Source organism: Taudactylus pleione, unplaced genomic scaffold (genome assembly GCF_031769625.1).
Source record: "Taudactylus pleione unplaced genomic scaffold, aTauple2 ptg000386l, whole genome shotgun sequence".
In the NCBI taxonomy this organism is placed as follows: Eukaryota; Metazoa; Chordata; class Amphibia; order Anura; family Myobatrachidae; genus Taudactylus; species Taudactylus pleione.
Window position 1 is genome coordinate 16,496,891 of NW_028284787.1, and position 17,538 is coordinate 16,514,428.

Sequence of the window (17,538 nt, forward strand, 5' to 3'; positions counted from 1 at the left end):
TATTGAATAATAAACTATGAGTATTTAATATATGACTAAGCCTACATTGTATTCCACATTCTCTGGTGCAGGATCAGTTTCTGTTTCAATTTATGGGATTTTGTTTAGTCTGCCTGAGGCATGTGAAATACAATCCCCGATAAGTGCCGGTTTTCGGGGCTAATTGCAAAGCCCCGATGGATCCATTAGCGCCCAAATAATGTTTGGGGCTAATTGGATACCGGCTCCAGTAATCAATGGCGAGGAAATACAACTGCTTGTATGAACTCTAGATATTTATATTTATTTATATAGTGTAATAATTTGGATGAGCAACAATTTAAAAGCAAACTAGAGACGTGTCCACATATGCCTATCCTCAAATCGCTCCAAATAGCCATGTTTGGCAATCCTCAGACTTTGCGTTGTATGTCACGCCTAGCGTCTAACCAAAGGCTTTTTCACCAAATATGCATCTTATACGCTACGATACGTTATGGGTAATATTTACACCAAATGCTAATTAACTGACATGTATGCGGCTATGCTGAGAATAAGACACAAAATCCAGAAATCGCTACCAGTGGCGGAGCATGCACCATGTGCCAGGAGTCTTGTGCCATATGACGCAAAAAGGATAGGTGTATACAAATAACCTGTTAGGCAAACTAACAGTTCTGCTAATTGAAAATGACTATAACTGCAATGTAACATAACCAAATGTAAAATAACTCCAAATCGCTTCACATTAAGAAAATTATAGGCTTATAGAAAATCCTACATGTAAAGTAGTATAATTAACTGTAATCATGTGGTTCAGCATTTTTTTTTACATAAAATTCAATTGCATTTGATTAAAGGAGCCATATAAAAGTGTTTATTTTTTCAGTCTACAATTATTTTGAGCCAGTTCAAATGTCAATGACAGGAAATACGAAGTATAATTGGTACAGTACTGCAAAGTAATTATTTTCAGTAACATGATACAATGTATTTAAGGTAGGCCTGATATCTAAAGAAGGGTTATGGTGCATACACACGGTCAGACTTGCTAGATCAACGATGAACGATTTGACCAACGATCTTATTAACGATGAACGATTTCTGACAGTATTTAAATGAATGAAATCGTCCAAATCTGACTGCAAACACAGTCGATTTCAGATATCGTTATCTGACATGTGGGCATTCGCATCGTTCGTCGATGCATGTCAACGATATGAATGATGTAACTATTTTTACAATCGTTATCGTTCATATCTTCCACAAAATCTGACCGTGTGTATGCACCATTAGGGTACTATGTTGTTGCACTTAATACAAAGGCATATATAATTAGATTTAAATACTGCATATTACAAGGCAGCAAATGTGAACTTTTATGACATCTGAATAGCATTAAATATAATTAAGTATGCATTCAGACATTATGAAACAATTAAATGAAAATCCCAGCACCTACTATAAATATTCACATAAATACATTAAAAACAAAAACACATTACAGCTACCCAAAACAATTGTGTACTCCATCATTAGCAAAGGAGAGATTAAGTTTAATGCAATGCAGTGTGAGAATACTTGTATATACCCATTAGAGTCTGAATGCCCCATGTAGTCCAGAGGGAGGACCATAACACTTAAATATCAAATAGCATCAGAGCAACATAATTTCTCAGAACATTTAAAAAAACACTACAATTGCTACCCTAAAGAACTTGACTTCATAGCAAACTGGTTCAAACAAAACTGGAAAACGGGGTGAAGGGTGGAGGGGTACGTACATCTAATATATACAATAAATGGCTAATCACTCTGAAAACCCTTACACCAAAAGGCTTAAAACATTGATAACGAGATTAAATCAATTATCTACAATTTACTTTCAACTCACGATCTTTACATGCTTTAAACCTCTGTCCCAACGTTTGAAGCAGTACTAGAAGGACTTAAGCTGGGTATACACCTAAAGATTTTCTGTCAACCATCCAACTACTTGATTGGTTGGAATGAAAATCTGGTAAGGTATGGGAGTAACTGATGATCAGCAATTTGCTCCTAAATGCCAGAAAACAGATGAAAATGGTCATCAGACAAGTTTGTTAAATTTTTTATCTAAATAGTTTGTTCATTTCCGGCATTTGGGAGCAAACTGCTGATTGTCATTTGCCAGATTTTCATTCCAACCAATCAACTAGTTGGATGGTTGGACAGAAAATCTTTACGTGTGTATGCAGCTTTACAGTATAGTAGCCACAATCATTAAAATCAGGATGTTACGTGTCATACTGTACACGTGAAGCCACCTGACATTTTGACATAAAAGACATTATCCAAACTCAACCTAACACACCGATACTACATCAGAAGTATACAAGTGCACAATCACTATTGTTCAAGGCACCATCCAGAGTGCAATATTGCACAATAATGACCACAGCTATGAAAAGCCCCGTTTGAATCACTGAATAGCAAAATTTATACCAACATATACTGGTGCTAAGATCCATACTTTCCAAGCCTCAATGTTGTTAAGAAACATACTCCATTATTAGTATAAGGACAACTTACCAGTTTAGATTAACTTGCCTTTGTATGCCAATATTTATTATTATTATTATTATTATTATTATTATTACTTTTAACATTCCTGCAATGTCTACATTTGTTCTTCAATTTATGATTACTCTTCTCAACCTCCCAAACAATAAGTATTTAATGGTTCCAGACAATGATATCACTAACATTTATCAAGCCGTACACATTAAAACTAGGGGTGAGCGGGTTCGGATTTCTGAAATCCGAGCCCCCCCGATCCGAGTCCGATCCGAGTCAGGCTCGACTTTTCCCGCCAGACTCGGATCTGAAATCGAGGCAAAACGTCATCATCCCGCCTTCCGAGTCACGCGGGTTTTGAATCCTATATAAGGTACCCGCGTCGGCGCCATTTTCTCACTCGGCTGTGGACAGTGAAGAGGGAGGGTGGGAGTTAGGGCTGGCTGGGCTGTGTAGTGTAGAGTAGTGTAGTGCTGTTGTTGTCCACTACTTCAAAGTCCATAGGGGCTGGCTGTGTTGTGCTGCTGTTGTTAATAGGGGCTGTGTCCACTACTTCAAAGTCCATAGGGGCTGGCTGGACTGTGTTGTGCAGTCAGTTCTCCATAGGGGCTGTGTCCACTCCAAAGTCCTGTGCAGTGTCCCAGTCCTAAAGGGGTGCTGTAGTGTTGTCCAGGGGGTGCTCCCCCCAAGTGCTAAAAAAATAATATATTTTCTGTGTTTGTGAATTGTGTGCGCAGTAGCCGCACGTGCATCAACAAAGTAGTGCCAAGCGTGCGCCTGTGTCATAAGTAAAGGGCCGGCTGGCTTGACCGTTAAAGGGTGCTGTAACCCCCAAAGTACACTCCAAACCAAATAAAAAAAAAAATTCTGTGTTTGTGAATTGTGTGCACTGTGGCTGCACGTGCATCAACAAAGGAGCAGCGCCAAGCGTGCGCCTGTGTCCCATAAGTAAAGAGCCGGCTGGCTCATTTCTTAAAGGGTGGTGTAACCCACAAAGTGCACTACTCTCCAGCAAAAATAAAAAAATATTTTCTGTGTTTGTGTGCGCTTTAGCCGCACGTATATATCAATATAACATAAATGGAGGACCAAACTTTCTCCGATAAAAATAAAATCGGGAAAGATCAAGAACCACTTCCTCCTAGTGCTGTTGCTGCTGCTGGGAGTTGTTCATCATCCCAGAGAGGAAGTAGGAACATCACTACTTTTACTAAACAATTGACCCTCCAACAGTCCCTAGCGATGAGGATGAAGTACGACAGCAGTCATCCTGAAGCAAAACGTATAACTGAGGCCTTGACTGCTATGTTGGTGTTAGACGTGCGTCCGGTATCCGCCATTAGTGCAGTGGGATTTAGACAATTGATGGAGGTAGTGTGTCCCCGGTTCCAAATCCCGTCTAGATTCCACCTGCATCCTCAAAGCAGCAGCGACAAGCGTGCGTCTGTCTGTTAAAGGGTGGTGACACCCTTAAAGTGTGCTACACAAACAATAAAAATATTGTTCTTTTTTTTTCTGTCTTTGTGAATTGTGTGGGCTGTAGCCGCACTTGCATCCTCAAAGCAGCAGCGACAAGCGTGCGTCTGTCTGTTAAAGGGTGGTGTAACCCTCAAAGTGCTCCAAAAAATAAAAAATTATTTTTTTAATGTGTTTGTGACTTATGTGCGATGTAGCCGCACGTGCATCAACATAGTAGCAGCGCCAAGCGTGCGCCTGTGTCATAAGTCAAGGGCTGGTTTGGACACCTGGTCCAGACTGAAGAACGTGCCAACAATTTCTGACAAGTCTACTGTCACTGCATATGATACTGTCCTCAATGCAGCAGCGACAAGCGTGTGTCTGTCTGTTAAAGGGTGGTGACACCCTCAAAGTGTGCTACACAAACAATAAAAATATTCTTCTTCTTTTTTCTGTCTTTGTGAATTGTGTGGGCTGTAGCCGCACTTGCATCCTCAAAGCAGCAGCGACAAGCGTGCGTCTGTCTGTTAAAGGGTGGTGTGACACCCTCAAAATGTGCTACACAAACAATAAAAATATTCTTCTTCTTTTTTCTGTCTTTGTGAATTGTGTGGGCTGTAGCCGCACTTGCATCCTCAAAGCAGCAGCGACAAGCGTGCGTCTGTCTGTTAAAGGATTACATCGGTGACAGCATCCAAGTAGGCATGTCAGACAGTCCGTACCTGTACTGGCAGGAAAAAGAAGCAATTTGGAGGTCCCTGTACAAACTGGCTCTATTTTACCTGCGTTGCCCCCCCTCCAGTGTGTACTCCGAAAGAGTGTTTAGTGCAGCCGGGAACCTTGTCAGCGAAAGGCGTAGGAGGTTGCTTCCACAAAATGTGGAGAAGATGATGTTCATAAAATGAATTATCTACTCTTCCAGGGAGACCAGCCTTCAGAACGTACAGAGAGACCTGTGGTTGTGGATTCCAGCGGGGACGAATTAATACTCTGTGAGGATGAGGATGTACACAACACTGAAGAGGGTGAGGAATCGGTGGATGAGGAGGATGAGGACGACATCTTGTCTCCGTAGAGCCAGTTTGTGCAGGGACAGATTAATTGCCAGCTTGTTTTGTGGGGGCCCAAACGAACCAATCATTTCAGCCACAGTCGTGTGGCAGACCCTGGCGCTGAAATGTTTGGTTTGTTAAAGTGTGCATGTCCTGTTTATACAACATAAGGGTGGGTGGGAGGACAATTCCATCTTGCACCTCTTTTTTTCTTTGAATTATGTATAGTTTGGGGCCTAGTTTTTCAAACTGCCATCCTGTCTGCCACTGCAGTGCCACTCCTAGATGGAACACGTGTTTGTACCGCCCACTCGTATCTCTTAGCATAGTCATCCAGCTACCTCGGTGCAACCTTTTGGACATAAAAACACTATTGTGAGGTGTGAGGTGTTCAGAATAGACTGGAAATGAGTGGAAATGAAGGTTATTGAGGTTAATAATAGCATAGGAGCAGAAAAATCAACACATTCTGTGATTTTAGCTGTTTTTATGCTTTTTTTCAAAAAAATACAGATCCAAAACACAAAACCCAGAACCCAAAACACGGAAGGGTGGTTTTGGCAAAACCAATCCAGATCCAAAACACGAAGAAAGATCCAGATCCAAAACACGAAAAGTGGCCGGTGCACACCCCTAATTAAAACACCTGGGACAGTTACCCTAGTATGCAACACATTAAAAATCATCTTACGAATTGCATCCTGTTTGATAGTCTCAGGTGCACACAGATATAGAAGTGTCACATCAAATTAATCAGCATAGTCTCCTGGTGCGTCATAGTTGCAACACGTTGCGACTTAGATGCATTTTTTGCCCCCCAAATATAAAAAAGGACATTCCTGACGCTAGCAGAGATGCATGGGACTTAAAAGCTCACTCATGCCAGGCATATCACGCTGCATAGCGTATTGGGGCTAGATGAGGAAGGACACATCTGTAGACTCTGTACCCTCACATATTGTGAGCTTCCAAGGCTGTATGCACACAATAAATACATATACCATTAAACAAGAACTTTCCAAACACGAGGCATATCTAAATAGGATTCTTACTGGTATTACTTCTTTCAAGAGTGACTTCTCACAGTAATGCATACTACTAGCTGGGATACTACTATAAAACTAGCTAGGATACCCGGCGTTGCCCAGGTTGCAGACTGGAGCCTGAAGTACACCTGCAGCAGTTATTTGTGTATATTGTCCTCATCTATAATCCCATTTCATTGAACCTGAAAGGGACCCCATAGTTTGCTAACATGCATGCAAACAATGGCGTAACTGCTGTTGGTGTGGTGCACGTGATACCTCAGTTGCCCGACGCTCCACCTGCACCCCAGTGCTATGGTGCCTGTGCTACCTCTGTGGCCCACCACTCCTCCTGCACCCAGTCACGCACACAAGTTGGGCAGGTCCAGTTAGGGCCTTCGAGGGGGGCCCGGCTGTCAGCTATGTTGATTTGGTACCATCCCGCCAACTGATTACAGCTGGCGCAGTGGCAGTCATGGAGAGACCGTGCCGTCAGTTGCTTGGCAATCAGAGCTTGCATACCGGCAGCCAATCAGCAGTGGTGGCTCCTGATTGGCTGCCGGTCCGTCAGCTCTAATTGGCTCATGGCTGGTGCCATATTCAAATTGCGCCAGCACTGTCTTGTCCATGTCTGCTGCTGCCTGCCAGTGCACCAGCTGTAATTCGCTGGTGGCCCGGCCCCAAATCCCCACCTGCTGGCTGCTGATGGCACACAGGTCGAGGCAAGAGGCTGCTGGAGGGACACGGGGAGGTTAGTTGCTGGGGGGGAACGGGACAATGTGTAAGGAGCACTACTTTTTGTGGAAAAATGTGTTATATGGGGCGCCACTACTATAAAAGACAAACAGAGGGACAGATAGACATTCTCTCTTGCTTGTTATATAGATTTATGCAGTAGTACATGTTGGCAGCAATTGATTGTTCTGAAACTTCACTTTAGTTTGTGTGTCATACATTATATCAATGGTATGGTTTTATTTGCAAATACATTTATTTCCTTCAGTGCATGTGCTGATTGCATCTGACTTTAAATACTATCAATACACCTGAGGGCAGAGCGTTCCATTATCTCTTCTTACGATACAATTCACCTCAGAGGCTAGACAACTCTAAAAACAGAGCAACTTGCCTAATTAGACATTTTTTAATTCAGTCTCAGTGTGCAGATTTGCCTATTGGTTTACTAACAATAAGAAATGCATGTTTGTCTGTTTTTTATTTTACAGTTTATAACATTTTGGAATAAAAAAAAAAAATTACTTTTTTTTAATTGCAAACAAACAAAAAATACCAGTCAGTAGATAAATAGTATTCACCCACATTTTTTTACATTTCTGGTAGAAACACTTACAGGGGTATTCAATATGGGAGCGATAACATCGTTTTTGCGTTAATATCGGCGGTATGACGTCATTATCGCAGGTTTTACTTTTACACCGTATTCAATTTCAAAGACTTATCGCAGTTTTGAAAAGTCTTTGATAAAAAACGGGGATAACTTTTCACCATTGAATAGGTGTCGAAAAAAAGTGCACAATTGGGGTTTAGGGGTGCAGGCTTAAAAAAAATAGCCTGCACCCCTGGGAATGACATTTAAAAAAGTTTTAAAAAAAAATAGGGACACCCCAAAAAATGTATTTAAAAATTGGGGTGAAAAAAAAAAAAATGGGAAAAAATTGTTTAAGAATAGGGAAATAGGTTCAGGGCTATTCTGCAAGTATGCGGCAGGTGTTTTGAAAAATAGAATTATAGCGGCAGGTGCACAAATGCGGAATTTTTAAAAACTTACTTTAGGGACATAAAAATATGCTAGTACCCATTTTCATGTACCCCAAATTTGATGGGACCACTTAAAAAAATCACCTAAGTGCTCTTCTGCATCACTTCTTCAATGTCGGGAAAAAAACACCTGCTGCGGCTATTTAAATCCCCGACTTTCAATTAAAGGCTAAAACGGGGGTACCCATAGAGATCCCCCATGTTTTTACAACTTTAGGGGGGTCTTACAATTTTTTTAAGGAAAAATTCATAACTTTACGCAAATCCAACTTCGGAGTTTCTCGTTTTCGTTAATTTTATATTGAATACGGGGATAAGCGGGAGCGCGCCCGATACTTTAACGCAGGTAAAAACTCTGATATGAAACGTTAACTTCGACAGTGAAGTTAACGTTTCGTATTGAATACCCCTCTTAGTTGTTATTAAAGTTATCAATATATTTGGCAAGTCTCTAGTTTTGCACACACACTGCACTTTTTGACCATTCTGCAGTGAAAGATTATTTAAGTTCTGGCACATTCTCAATTGCATAGATTTCTAGGTTTTATAACTAAACTACTTGATTTTTAAGTCAAAGCAAAGTAGCTTTTGATGTATGCTTTATGTCATTGTCGTGGTGGAATATAAATCGTCCTAGGTCTGCTGCAGACCACTCCAGATTTTCCTCCAAGATTTGACTACACATTTAAAGTTTCCGGGTTATTGTTGTTGTTCTATGGACAGTTTCTCCCATCTTTGCCATGGGGAAATTGTAGATAGCTCTCTTGTTGGAATCCTGACAGAGCTTCCAACATTTGGGAGCTATCTGCTCTATATAAATTCACAGTTGTTTCTTTATGGTGAACTCTAAAGTTTTCTTATATCCAATCCAAGGCAGGATACATTTCAATAAATTCACACAGATTTTAATTTTTTTTGATCTTCATTATAAAGTTCTGATTTGAGAAAGCACAAAAACTGTGGGACCTCTAACAAACATGTATATATTTCTTTTGAAACACAAAAACAGCAATCGTGCACAGATGGATCTCCAGTTAATTATGTGACGTCTGAAGACAACAGCTGCAGTGATTTGTCCTACACCCCCTGTATTTGTTACTCTTTGTCTGTGGTTTCAAGGCAATGTACAGCTGACTGGACTTGCAGGAACTGAAATCACTTTATCAAGTCTTTTCTTCTCCTCTAGTAATGACTAGGGGGCGGTGCCAAGCCACTGATCTGTCAATCATTAAAGAACACATTGCAGTGTTTACATCCTGTGATTACACAGTCAATGGATGCCTTCAGAGTCACAATAATTCACATGTAGTTGCCTAATAAGTGACTATACCAGACCATAGATAAGGCATCATGATAAGGTAGACCACCGGTGATATCGGAGTGTGACAGAGGATTCCCTGATCTAGCCGAGCAATTGCGTTCGCTGTTTGTGCTTCTTGACGTTATGCATCCTGTATGTTGGATGCTTTTCGTTGTTTAGTAACCAGACAGCAGGATGACGCGACTTCCGGTTCCTGCCAGCGTCTGTTACTGCAATCCAGCATGGTGATTATGACATGATTATCTACACAAAGATGGTGATTATGCTGTAATGTTGGAGTCTTGAGGAAGGTCCTGCGGGACTGAAACGTCGAAAAACCTTTAAATCCTGGCTTGGAGAATTAAATAGCATGAGTTTTCGCACCTAGTTATGCGAATATTCTAATGGGCCAGTGGGAAGAGGAACATGTGTATAACAATCCGTATTCTAAGAAGATAAAATTCTATAAAAGATACATTGATGACATTATTATAGTGTGGGATGGTGAAGAAAGTGATTTTGAGCAATTTATTAATCATATACATGAAAATGATTTTAATCTCAAGTTCACCTTTAATATTAACAGTAACCATGTAGAATTCTTGGATCTAGTACTCTCGATTGAAGGTGAGAAGGTAATTACAAAGAATTATATTAAAATGGTAGATACAAATCGCTACCTTCACTTTAAAAGTGGACATGCTAGACGGTGGAAAGAAAATATACCATACTCTCAATTTTATCGGATTAAGAGAAACTGTTCTAAAGAAACAACTTATAAAGAACAAGTACAAGTGTATACAAATTGCTTTAGAGAGAGGGGTTACCCTGAAAATATCTTACAACATGCCAAATAGACAGGAGCTATTAGCTCCGAGTATTGAAATCCCAAAGAAGGAGGAAGATTTTTATTCCTTTTATTACTCAATATAATAATGATGAGGTGAAGATTAGAAAAACCACCACAAAGCATTGGAGTATTTTAAAGATGGACCCAGTTTTGGGAGAGATTTTGCCAGATAGACCTGCAGTGGTGTTTAGAAAAGCAAAGAATTTGAAGGAAATCCTGGCTCCTAGCTGATTGAAACACAGAAACGAACCGAAACAAATCATGCCTAAATGTGTATGCTCCTACAGATGTGGACACTAATGTGTGCAAGTATGTGAATCCTGTTAGAAGAAGTTTAACCAGTTCTGACCGGACAAAGAAATATAAATTGAGAGAATTCACCAATTGTATGACTACCTCTGTGATATAGATGATTGAATGTGGATGTAAATGAAAATACATTGGGAAAACTTATACCTCTTTTCCACCAAAAACCCAGGTCCGACCTGGGTTTTTGGACATGGTTCCAACCCTGGTCAGACCCATTTACACTGCACCTTCGATCTGGGTTACTCCCAGGTCAGCCCTGTTCACACTGAACTCAGGTCTGCCCTGCTAAATCTGTGAGGTCATAAAAAGTGGGAGGTGAATGCTCCACAACCACCAATCAGCTCATTTTAGACATGACCCAGGTCAGATAACCCTGGTTGCACTGTTTACACTGCACCATTACCCGGGTCCATCCTGGTAGCTACCTGGGTTGGATTGCTGGGTCACTTGGCCTGGGTTATTTTTCAGGGACCCTTTTACACTGAGCTGCGACCCGGGTAGACCCAGCAAAAACCCAGGTTTTTGCTCTGGTGTAAAAGGGGTATAAGAGACTTCTTAAGCTAAGGATCCAAGAACATCTGCGTAATATCAAGAATAAAGTTGAAAGCTACCCGCTCTCTAGACACATTTCAGAGATACATAACTCATCTGTAGACAGTTTCTCATTTAAAGTGATAGAACATGTAACCTTGGGCCCAAGAGGAGGTGATTTAATGAAACTATTGGCTCAGAGAAAGATGTGAAATATCCCTGTTCATTAATGACTCCATAAAATAAGCCAACTCATTAATTTTTAATGTAGTTATACAGTTTAATGTGAATTTTTAACATTAATGGTTGTATTATTGATTTGTACTGTAGTCCCCTTCCCCCTCCTTTTTTATCCTAGTCTGAAAGATTTTGCGTTGTGTTGGATCCCTTAGACTCCTGAAAGTACTTTACTCTGGCAAGTGCAATCAATACAAAAAGAATCCTCTTATTAATTGTTTATATAGGAGGTTGAGCTCTAACAAAATGGCGTCTGGAGCTACTATAAGAACTCCAAGAGAATGGAGTCGATTACACGTGGACTAGCAGGCAGTCCTATGCTAGTGTAGGGGATCCTTTAGTTGGAGTTGTCTTGATCACCTCCGGCAGCAGCCACGAACCGGAAGTGATGTACACTTCCGGGAAAGGTTGTGGATACAAGTTTTTATTTTGTTTTTGGAGGGGGACACATGAGCGGGCGCACACTTCCGGTTCCAGGTGCCCGCGCACTGGAAGTGACGTTTTTTGCCGTTTTTAGCACCAAAAACGGCCAAATCTTGGAGGACATACAGGTATAAAAAGCCCCCTGTAAATTTATCATGTAAGACCCCTGAGGAAGCCTTGTTAAAGGTGAAATGCGTTGAAAAAGCTACACCAACTCTGCAAACCATCCAGACCTACCCTAAAGGGATTTATATGGACTTTTATTAGATGTACCTGGAGGTACTACTACTGGAACTGACCATTGCGACCTATAAGATAAGCTACGTTCTTATGTTTGTTTTTGTGTGCGACATGTATATTTGTGTATATTAAAACCATAAACTTCTAAAACATACCACACTATCGAAGCAAATTTTTCTGCTCCAAAAAGGTTGTAGCTATCTGGTCAGCTATTCCCTGGGTGAAATCTGGCTGAAGGTTAAGACTGCTGTGGAAACCGGTTGTGTATGATCTAAGGATTGGTTCCTTAAATGTTTAATATACAAGAATATTTATGGTACGCGCATATGAATATATTTGTATCTAATTTAAGTTAACACTAACTACTACACTATCAGGCGCTTGTCCTTGTCCCCCTTTTTCTTCCTAGGTTACCCGATTTACCAGTCGGTATTTTCAAGGACTAAAGCGGCCACCTGATTTATACAGTCAGGTGCATAAATAATTGGGACATTGACAGAAATTTCATATTTTGGCTTCTATTCACCACCACAATGGCTTTGAAATGAAACAAACAAGATGTGCTTTAACTGCAGACTTTCAGATTTAATTTGAGGGTAATTACATCCAAATCAGGTGAACGGTGTAGGAATTACAACGGTTTCTATATGTGCCTCCCACGTTTTAAGGGGCCAAAAGTAATGGGACAAACTAAACAATCCTAAATCTAACTTTCACTTTTTAATACTTTATTGCAAATCCTTTGCATGCAATTACAGCCTGAAGTCTGGAATGCATAGACATCACCAGACGCTGGGTTTCATCCCTGGTGATGCTCTGCCAGGCCTATACTGCAAATGTCTTCAGTTCCTGCTTGTTCTTGGGGCATTTTCCCTTCAGTTTTGTCTTCATCAAGTGAAATGCATGCTCAATCGGATTCAGGTCAGGGGATTGACTTGGCATAACATTTCACTTTTTAGCCTTAAAAAACTCTTTGGTTGTTTTTGCAATATGCTTCGGGTCATTGTCTATCTGCACTGTGAAGCGCTGTCCAATGAGTTCTGAAGCATTTGATTGACTATGAGCATATAATATTGCCCGAAACACTTCAGAATTCATTCTGCTGCTTTTGTCAGCAGTCACATCATCAATAAATACAAAGGAACCAGTTCCATTGGCAGCCATACAGGCCCACGCCATGACACTACCACCACCATGCTTCACTGATGAGGTGGTATGTTTTGGATCATGAGCAGTTCCTTTCCTTCTCCATACTCTTCCCATCACTCTGGTACAAGTTGATCTTTGTCTCATCTGTCCATAGGATGTTGTTCCAGAACTGTAATGGCTTTTTTAGATGTTGTTTGGTAAACTCTAATCTGGTCTTCCTGTTTTTGTGGCTCACCAATGGTTTACATCTTGTGGTGAACCCTCTATATTCACTCTTGTGAAGTCTTCTCTTGATTGTTGACTTTGACACATATACACCGACCTCCTGGAGAGTGCTCTTGATTTGGCCAACTGTTGTGAAGGGGTTTTTCTTCACCAGGGAAGTTGTTTTCCGTGGTATCCCGGGTCTTTTGGTGTTGCTGAGCTCTCCGATGCGTTCTTTCTTTTTAAGAAAGTTCCAAACAGTTGATTTGGCCACACCTAGTGTTTTGGCTATCGCTCTGATGGGTTTGTTTTGATTTTTCAGCCTAATGATGGCTTGCTGCACTGATAGTGACAGCTCTTTGGATGTCACACCTAGAATCAACTCCAGACCTTTTACCTGCTTAATTGATAATGAAATAACGAGGGAATAGCCCACACCTGTCCATAAAATAGTCCCATTACTTTTGGCACCTTAAAAAGTGGGAGGCACAAATAGAAACCGTTCTAATTCCTACACCGTTCACCTGATTTGGATGTAATTACCCTCAAATTAAATCTGAAAGTCTGCAGTTAAAGCACATCTTGTTTGTTTCATTTCAAAGCCATTGTGGTGGTGAATAGAGGTAAATATATGAAAATTCTGTCAATGTCCCAATATTTATGCACCTGACTGTATCTATAAAAGGAGCATAGTGGGAGTAACCATTAAAAGAAGATAAAGATTTTCTTACCCATTCCAACCACCATTGAGACTGAACTAATCTGAGGAGCAGCGCCACCATAGATCTACTTTCTTATATATATATATATATATATATATATACACACACACACATATATACACACACACAGTATATACATGTGTGTGTAAACTCCCCCCCCTGTAAAAATCCTGCGTTTACGCCTCCCTCTGGAAAGCACTTGTTTATCCAGAAGGGTTCGTATACTATTGCATAATGCTATATTTTGCATGACTTCACAAATACATCTGTTAGGCATAACTTGTAATTCTATTTGGTATCCATTTTTATAAGGTCCTGTATATGACTTTCTAGAAGCACCTCAAGCAAATCCTGCAACCCACTAGGATTGTTGGATGCCATGTTAATCTGTGAATTTATTTATTATCCATGGAAGGAACAAAAAGAACCCCAGGATGAATATGATGTTGCCTCTATAAACTATTGTCTCGAAGAATAATAAAACTTTTATTGACCATAGGTAATTGATACAAACCAGTCCCTCTGCATTATTATGTCCATTTTTGTAACAGAAAGAACCCACATTCAAAAAGCTGATCTGCTGTCCACAAATGTAGTCACAGGGTTCACCTAGCCACCACTGTGGATATTCCCATAGTTGTAACAGTATTCTTTGAGCCTTCACAGAGGAAATCAATTCCATTCTTAACATCTAAACATTTTATTAAATTTTGACAACCGTCTTTCTTGAGTGTCCATTTACTTTTTGCTCCTGAGATTGAAGCTATAGTCACAAAAAATGTAACTGTACCTATGTAAGCAATGTGATTTTTTAAAACGTTTATCCATCTTTCTATCTATAGGATTTGTAAGTGAACTTTTATTTTAGAATGATGTAGTGGTGAATCCACTTTGGGTATAGAATCCAAATTAGTACTCATTCTCTTGAAAGTGATATCAAATGAGTCCTTTCTGCAGCTTATACGATTTCTTATGCATCTTTAATCATGCATGGGGAGATGTACTAAGCCGTGGAGAGAGAAAGTACCAATCAGCTCCTGTCATTTTTCAAACACAGCCTGTAAAGTGACAGACAGGAGCTGATTGGTTGGTACTTTATCTCTCTCCAAGGCCTAATACAGCTCCCTCGCTATGTGCTAAAATATAAGATGAAGCAGACCCAACAAATGTCCAGCTTCTCCCTCTTTTTCGCTGGTTTGTCCTTACGGCATCAGGCACACTGGACATTCATTGCCATAGCACAGGCTTTTCAAATCTTACAGTCCTACAGATGTGTCCTCATACACTATTGCTGCAGACAAGGCCAGCTCTAGGGGCGTTTGACCAGTGCGGTCGCACAGGGGTGCCACCCGTAGAGGGGCAGCACCCCTACCCAGCATCCCGATTTCAGCGGGACAGTAGTGTCCCGCTGTTCCACCCGCGGGTGGTCAAATCGGGAGGTTGGGGACCCCCACCGCCGCAGCTGTGCCGGGCCCCCGGAGTGTGAATGGATGCCGCATGCATGCGCACGGCAACCAATCAATGACGGGAGAGGGCTGGGGGAAGCCCAGCCAGTGACGGAGTGCTGGGCTTTACCCCCAGCCTGACATTATTTGGAGGCGTGCCATGCGGGCACGGCTCCAAATAACGTCACACAGGCGGCGTGGCCTATTAGGCCACGCCCCCAAATTTGGTCACGCGCGGCTCTGCCGCGCGTGATGTTAGGGCGCCTTCTCGACGGCCGGCACAGGGTGCTCCAAACCCTGGAGCCGGCCCTGCCTGCAGATGTGAAACACAGCCCTTCTTGGAGCACCAGGTCTCATGAGATTCTGCTTTCACTGATCATCTTTTTCTATCCGATGCAACAAAGCACTTACCCAGACTAGATTTATTAATTTGATATGCAACACTTGTACATTTGTATGCAAAGGAGTCTGAATCTGTATACTAAGTTCTACAGAGCAATGGCCGTGGCTTTTTTTCACACCAAGTTCCATTGTGCTTCATCTGCGACTTTGTACATATTTAGAAACAATTCCTGTGTGGTTAAAATCGCAGCAAGGCATCTCTGGTACAAATTGAGTAGTGTTTTGGTGCGTCTACAGTGCAAATAAAATGCAAATTTAAAGAAAGGGTTGCGACACTATACTGCTCGGCGTGGCTCAATCGTGCCGCATGGCATATTGAGGCTTGGTGTATGTGAATACATCTGTAGTTTAGAGCAGTCCCTGGGAGCCAACCCTTGTCTCAGTTGTTAATTCACCATTTGGATACTCTTGTCCTAGGTAAGTTCTAAGGCAGGGTAAACATCATAACAACGTGTATCCCAGCCGACCCGCAGCCCGAGGGGATATATCGGGCGGCCATAAACACTGCTTGATCTGGTGAACAACCACACGATATACCCTTCCATCTCACATTCAACCACATGCCGTTGTCAGCCCGGTTGGCCCATTTGATGTGCAGCACATCAGATGGGACGACATCACTGACAACGCATGTGAAAGTGCAATTGAGGGTACACACTGAGCGATATGGACGATATATCATTCTGAGCCATGTCGGAACAATATATTGTTCAATATATCACCTGATGTGTACCCGGCCTAACAGAACACACTGACTCACTCAGCTGAAGAGACCAGAAAAAGACAAGCAGTGGAAGGAGGAGTCACACTACATATCTTCTAGGGGGTGTCAACTTTTTCCTGTATCTGTTAAACTGATCAAGGTTGTAATTAGTCTTACTAGTATTTGTTAGAATGTACACCGCTTCCCTTATATTTATATATAAACAAAAAACTATGCAGTAAGACAATTTTGGCATTTACAGTAATGGTAACAATTGTATACATAGAAAAATCATACTACTGTACATGGGCTATGCATTGGAAACAATTAATGTTTAATAATAATTAGGATAGATGCATTGGTTTTTCAATGGAGAATCAAATAATTGCCAGCATAAACAAAAGATTTAGAAATAGTAATCCAAGTTGCTTAATAAAACAAAATAAATTATATTATCAGTGTGTTCATACTTAAGTTTAACAAAGACTTTCCTTTTAATAAAGTTTTTTTTCTTTTGATATTTTTGGTCGATGTAATTCTTTAATTGTAATTTGAGAGTAATATAGTAATCTTAAATGTTAGTGCATACAATCTTAGATTAGCTCTACTGACTAGGTTTTATTGATGAACTATAAATCATATTATTAATTTGGACTTGTCTGTTCATTTGCTAGCATTGTGTGTTTATTCACTGAACGATTCATCCTACATATCATAGAACTAGAAAACTGCAAAAGTAGAAAATTTAATTAAAAGCCTGGCAATATCCATTTTGTATAAAAAGCCCATCTGTCATTCTAAAATGCATATATTAAGAAATGGTACAATGTATAAAGTCATTTAGCCATGACAGAAAGTTGTGCTACACATAGATGGAACTCACCAGGTGAAATGATATAAAAGAAGTTCTTGAATTCATCCATCCACACTTCCGCCAGCCTCCTGTTATTCTTGTTTATGATTTGGCCAGTACCTCCTGGGAAAGTGTATGGAGTTGCTTTTCGGAAAACGTGTCCAACATGTGAACAAGTAACTATTTCAAGTGTGCCTCCACATTGCCATATCTAAAAATGAAAACTATATTAAAAACTAAAATGAACAAGTTCAAGACTTAACTTATATAATATAATGAGCAATGATGACTCTTGTTTACCTTTACAGAGTATGCATTTTT

The 17,538-nt window shown here is 40.6% G+C and overlaps 1 protein-coding gene across 1 annotated transcript in view; it reads right to left on the reverse strand.

The window, feature by feature from the left end:
• GALNT1 (polypeptide N-acetylgalactosaminyltransferase 1) overlaps positions 1-17,538 on the reverse strand; it is a 338,886-nt gene that overhangs the window by 39,084 nt on the left and 282,264 nt on the right. The window contains exon 8 of the mRNA XM_088445731.1: positions 17,248-17,428. Coding sequence (XP_088301857.1) covers positions 17,248-17,428 — 181 coding nt within the window. The remainder of the gene's footprint in view (positions 1-17,247; positions 17,429-17,538) is intronic.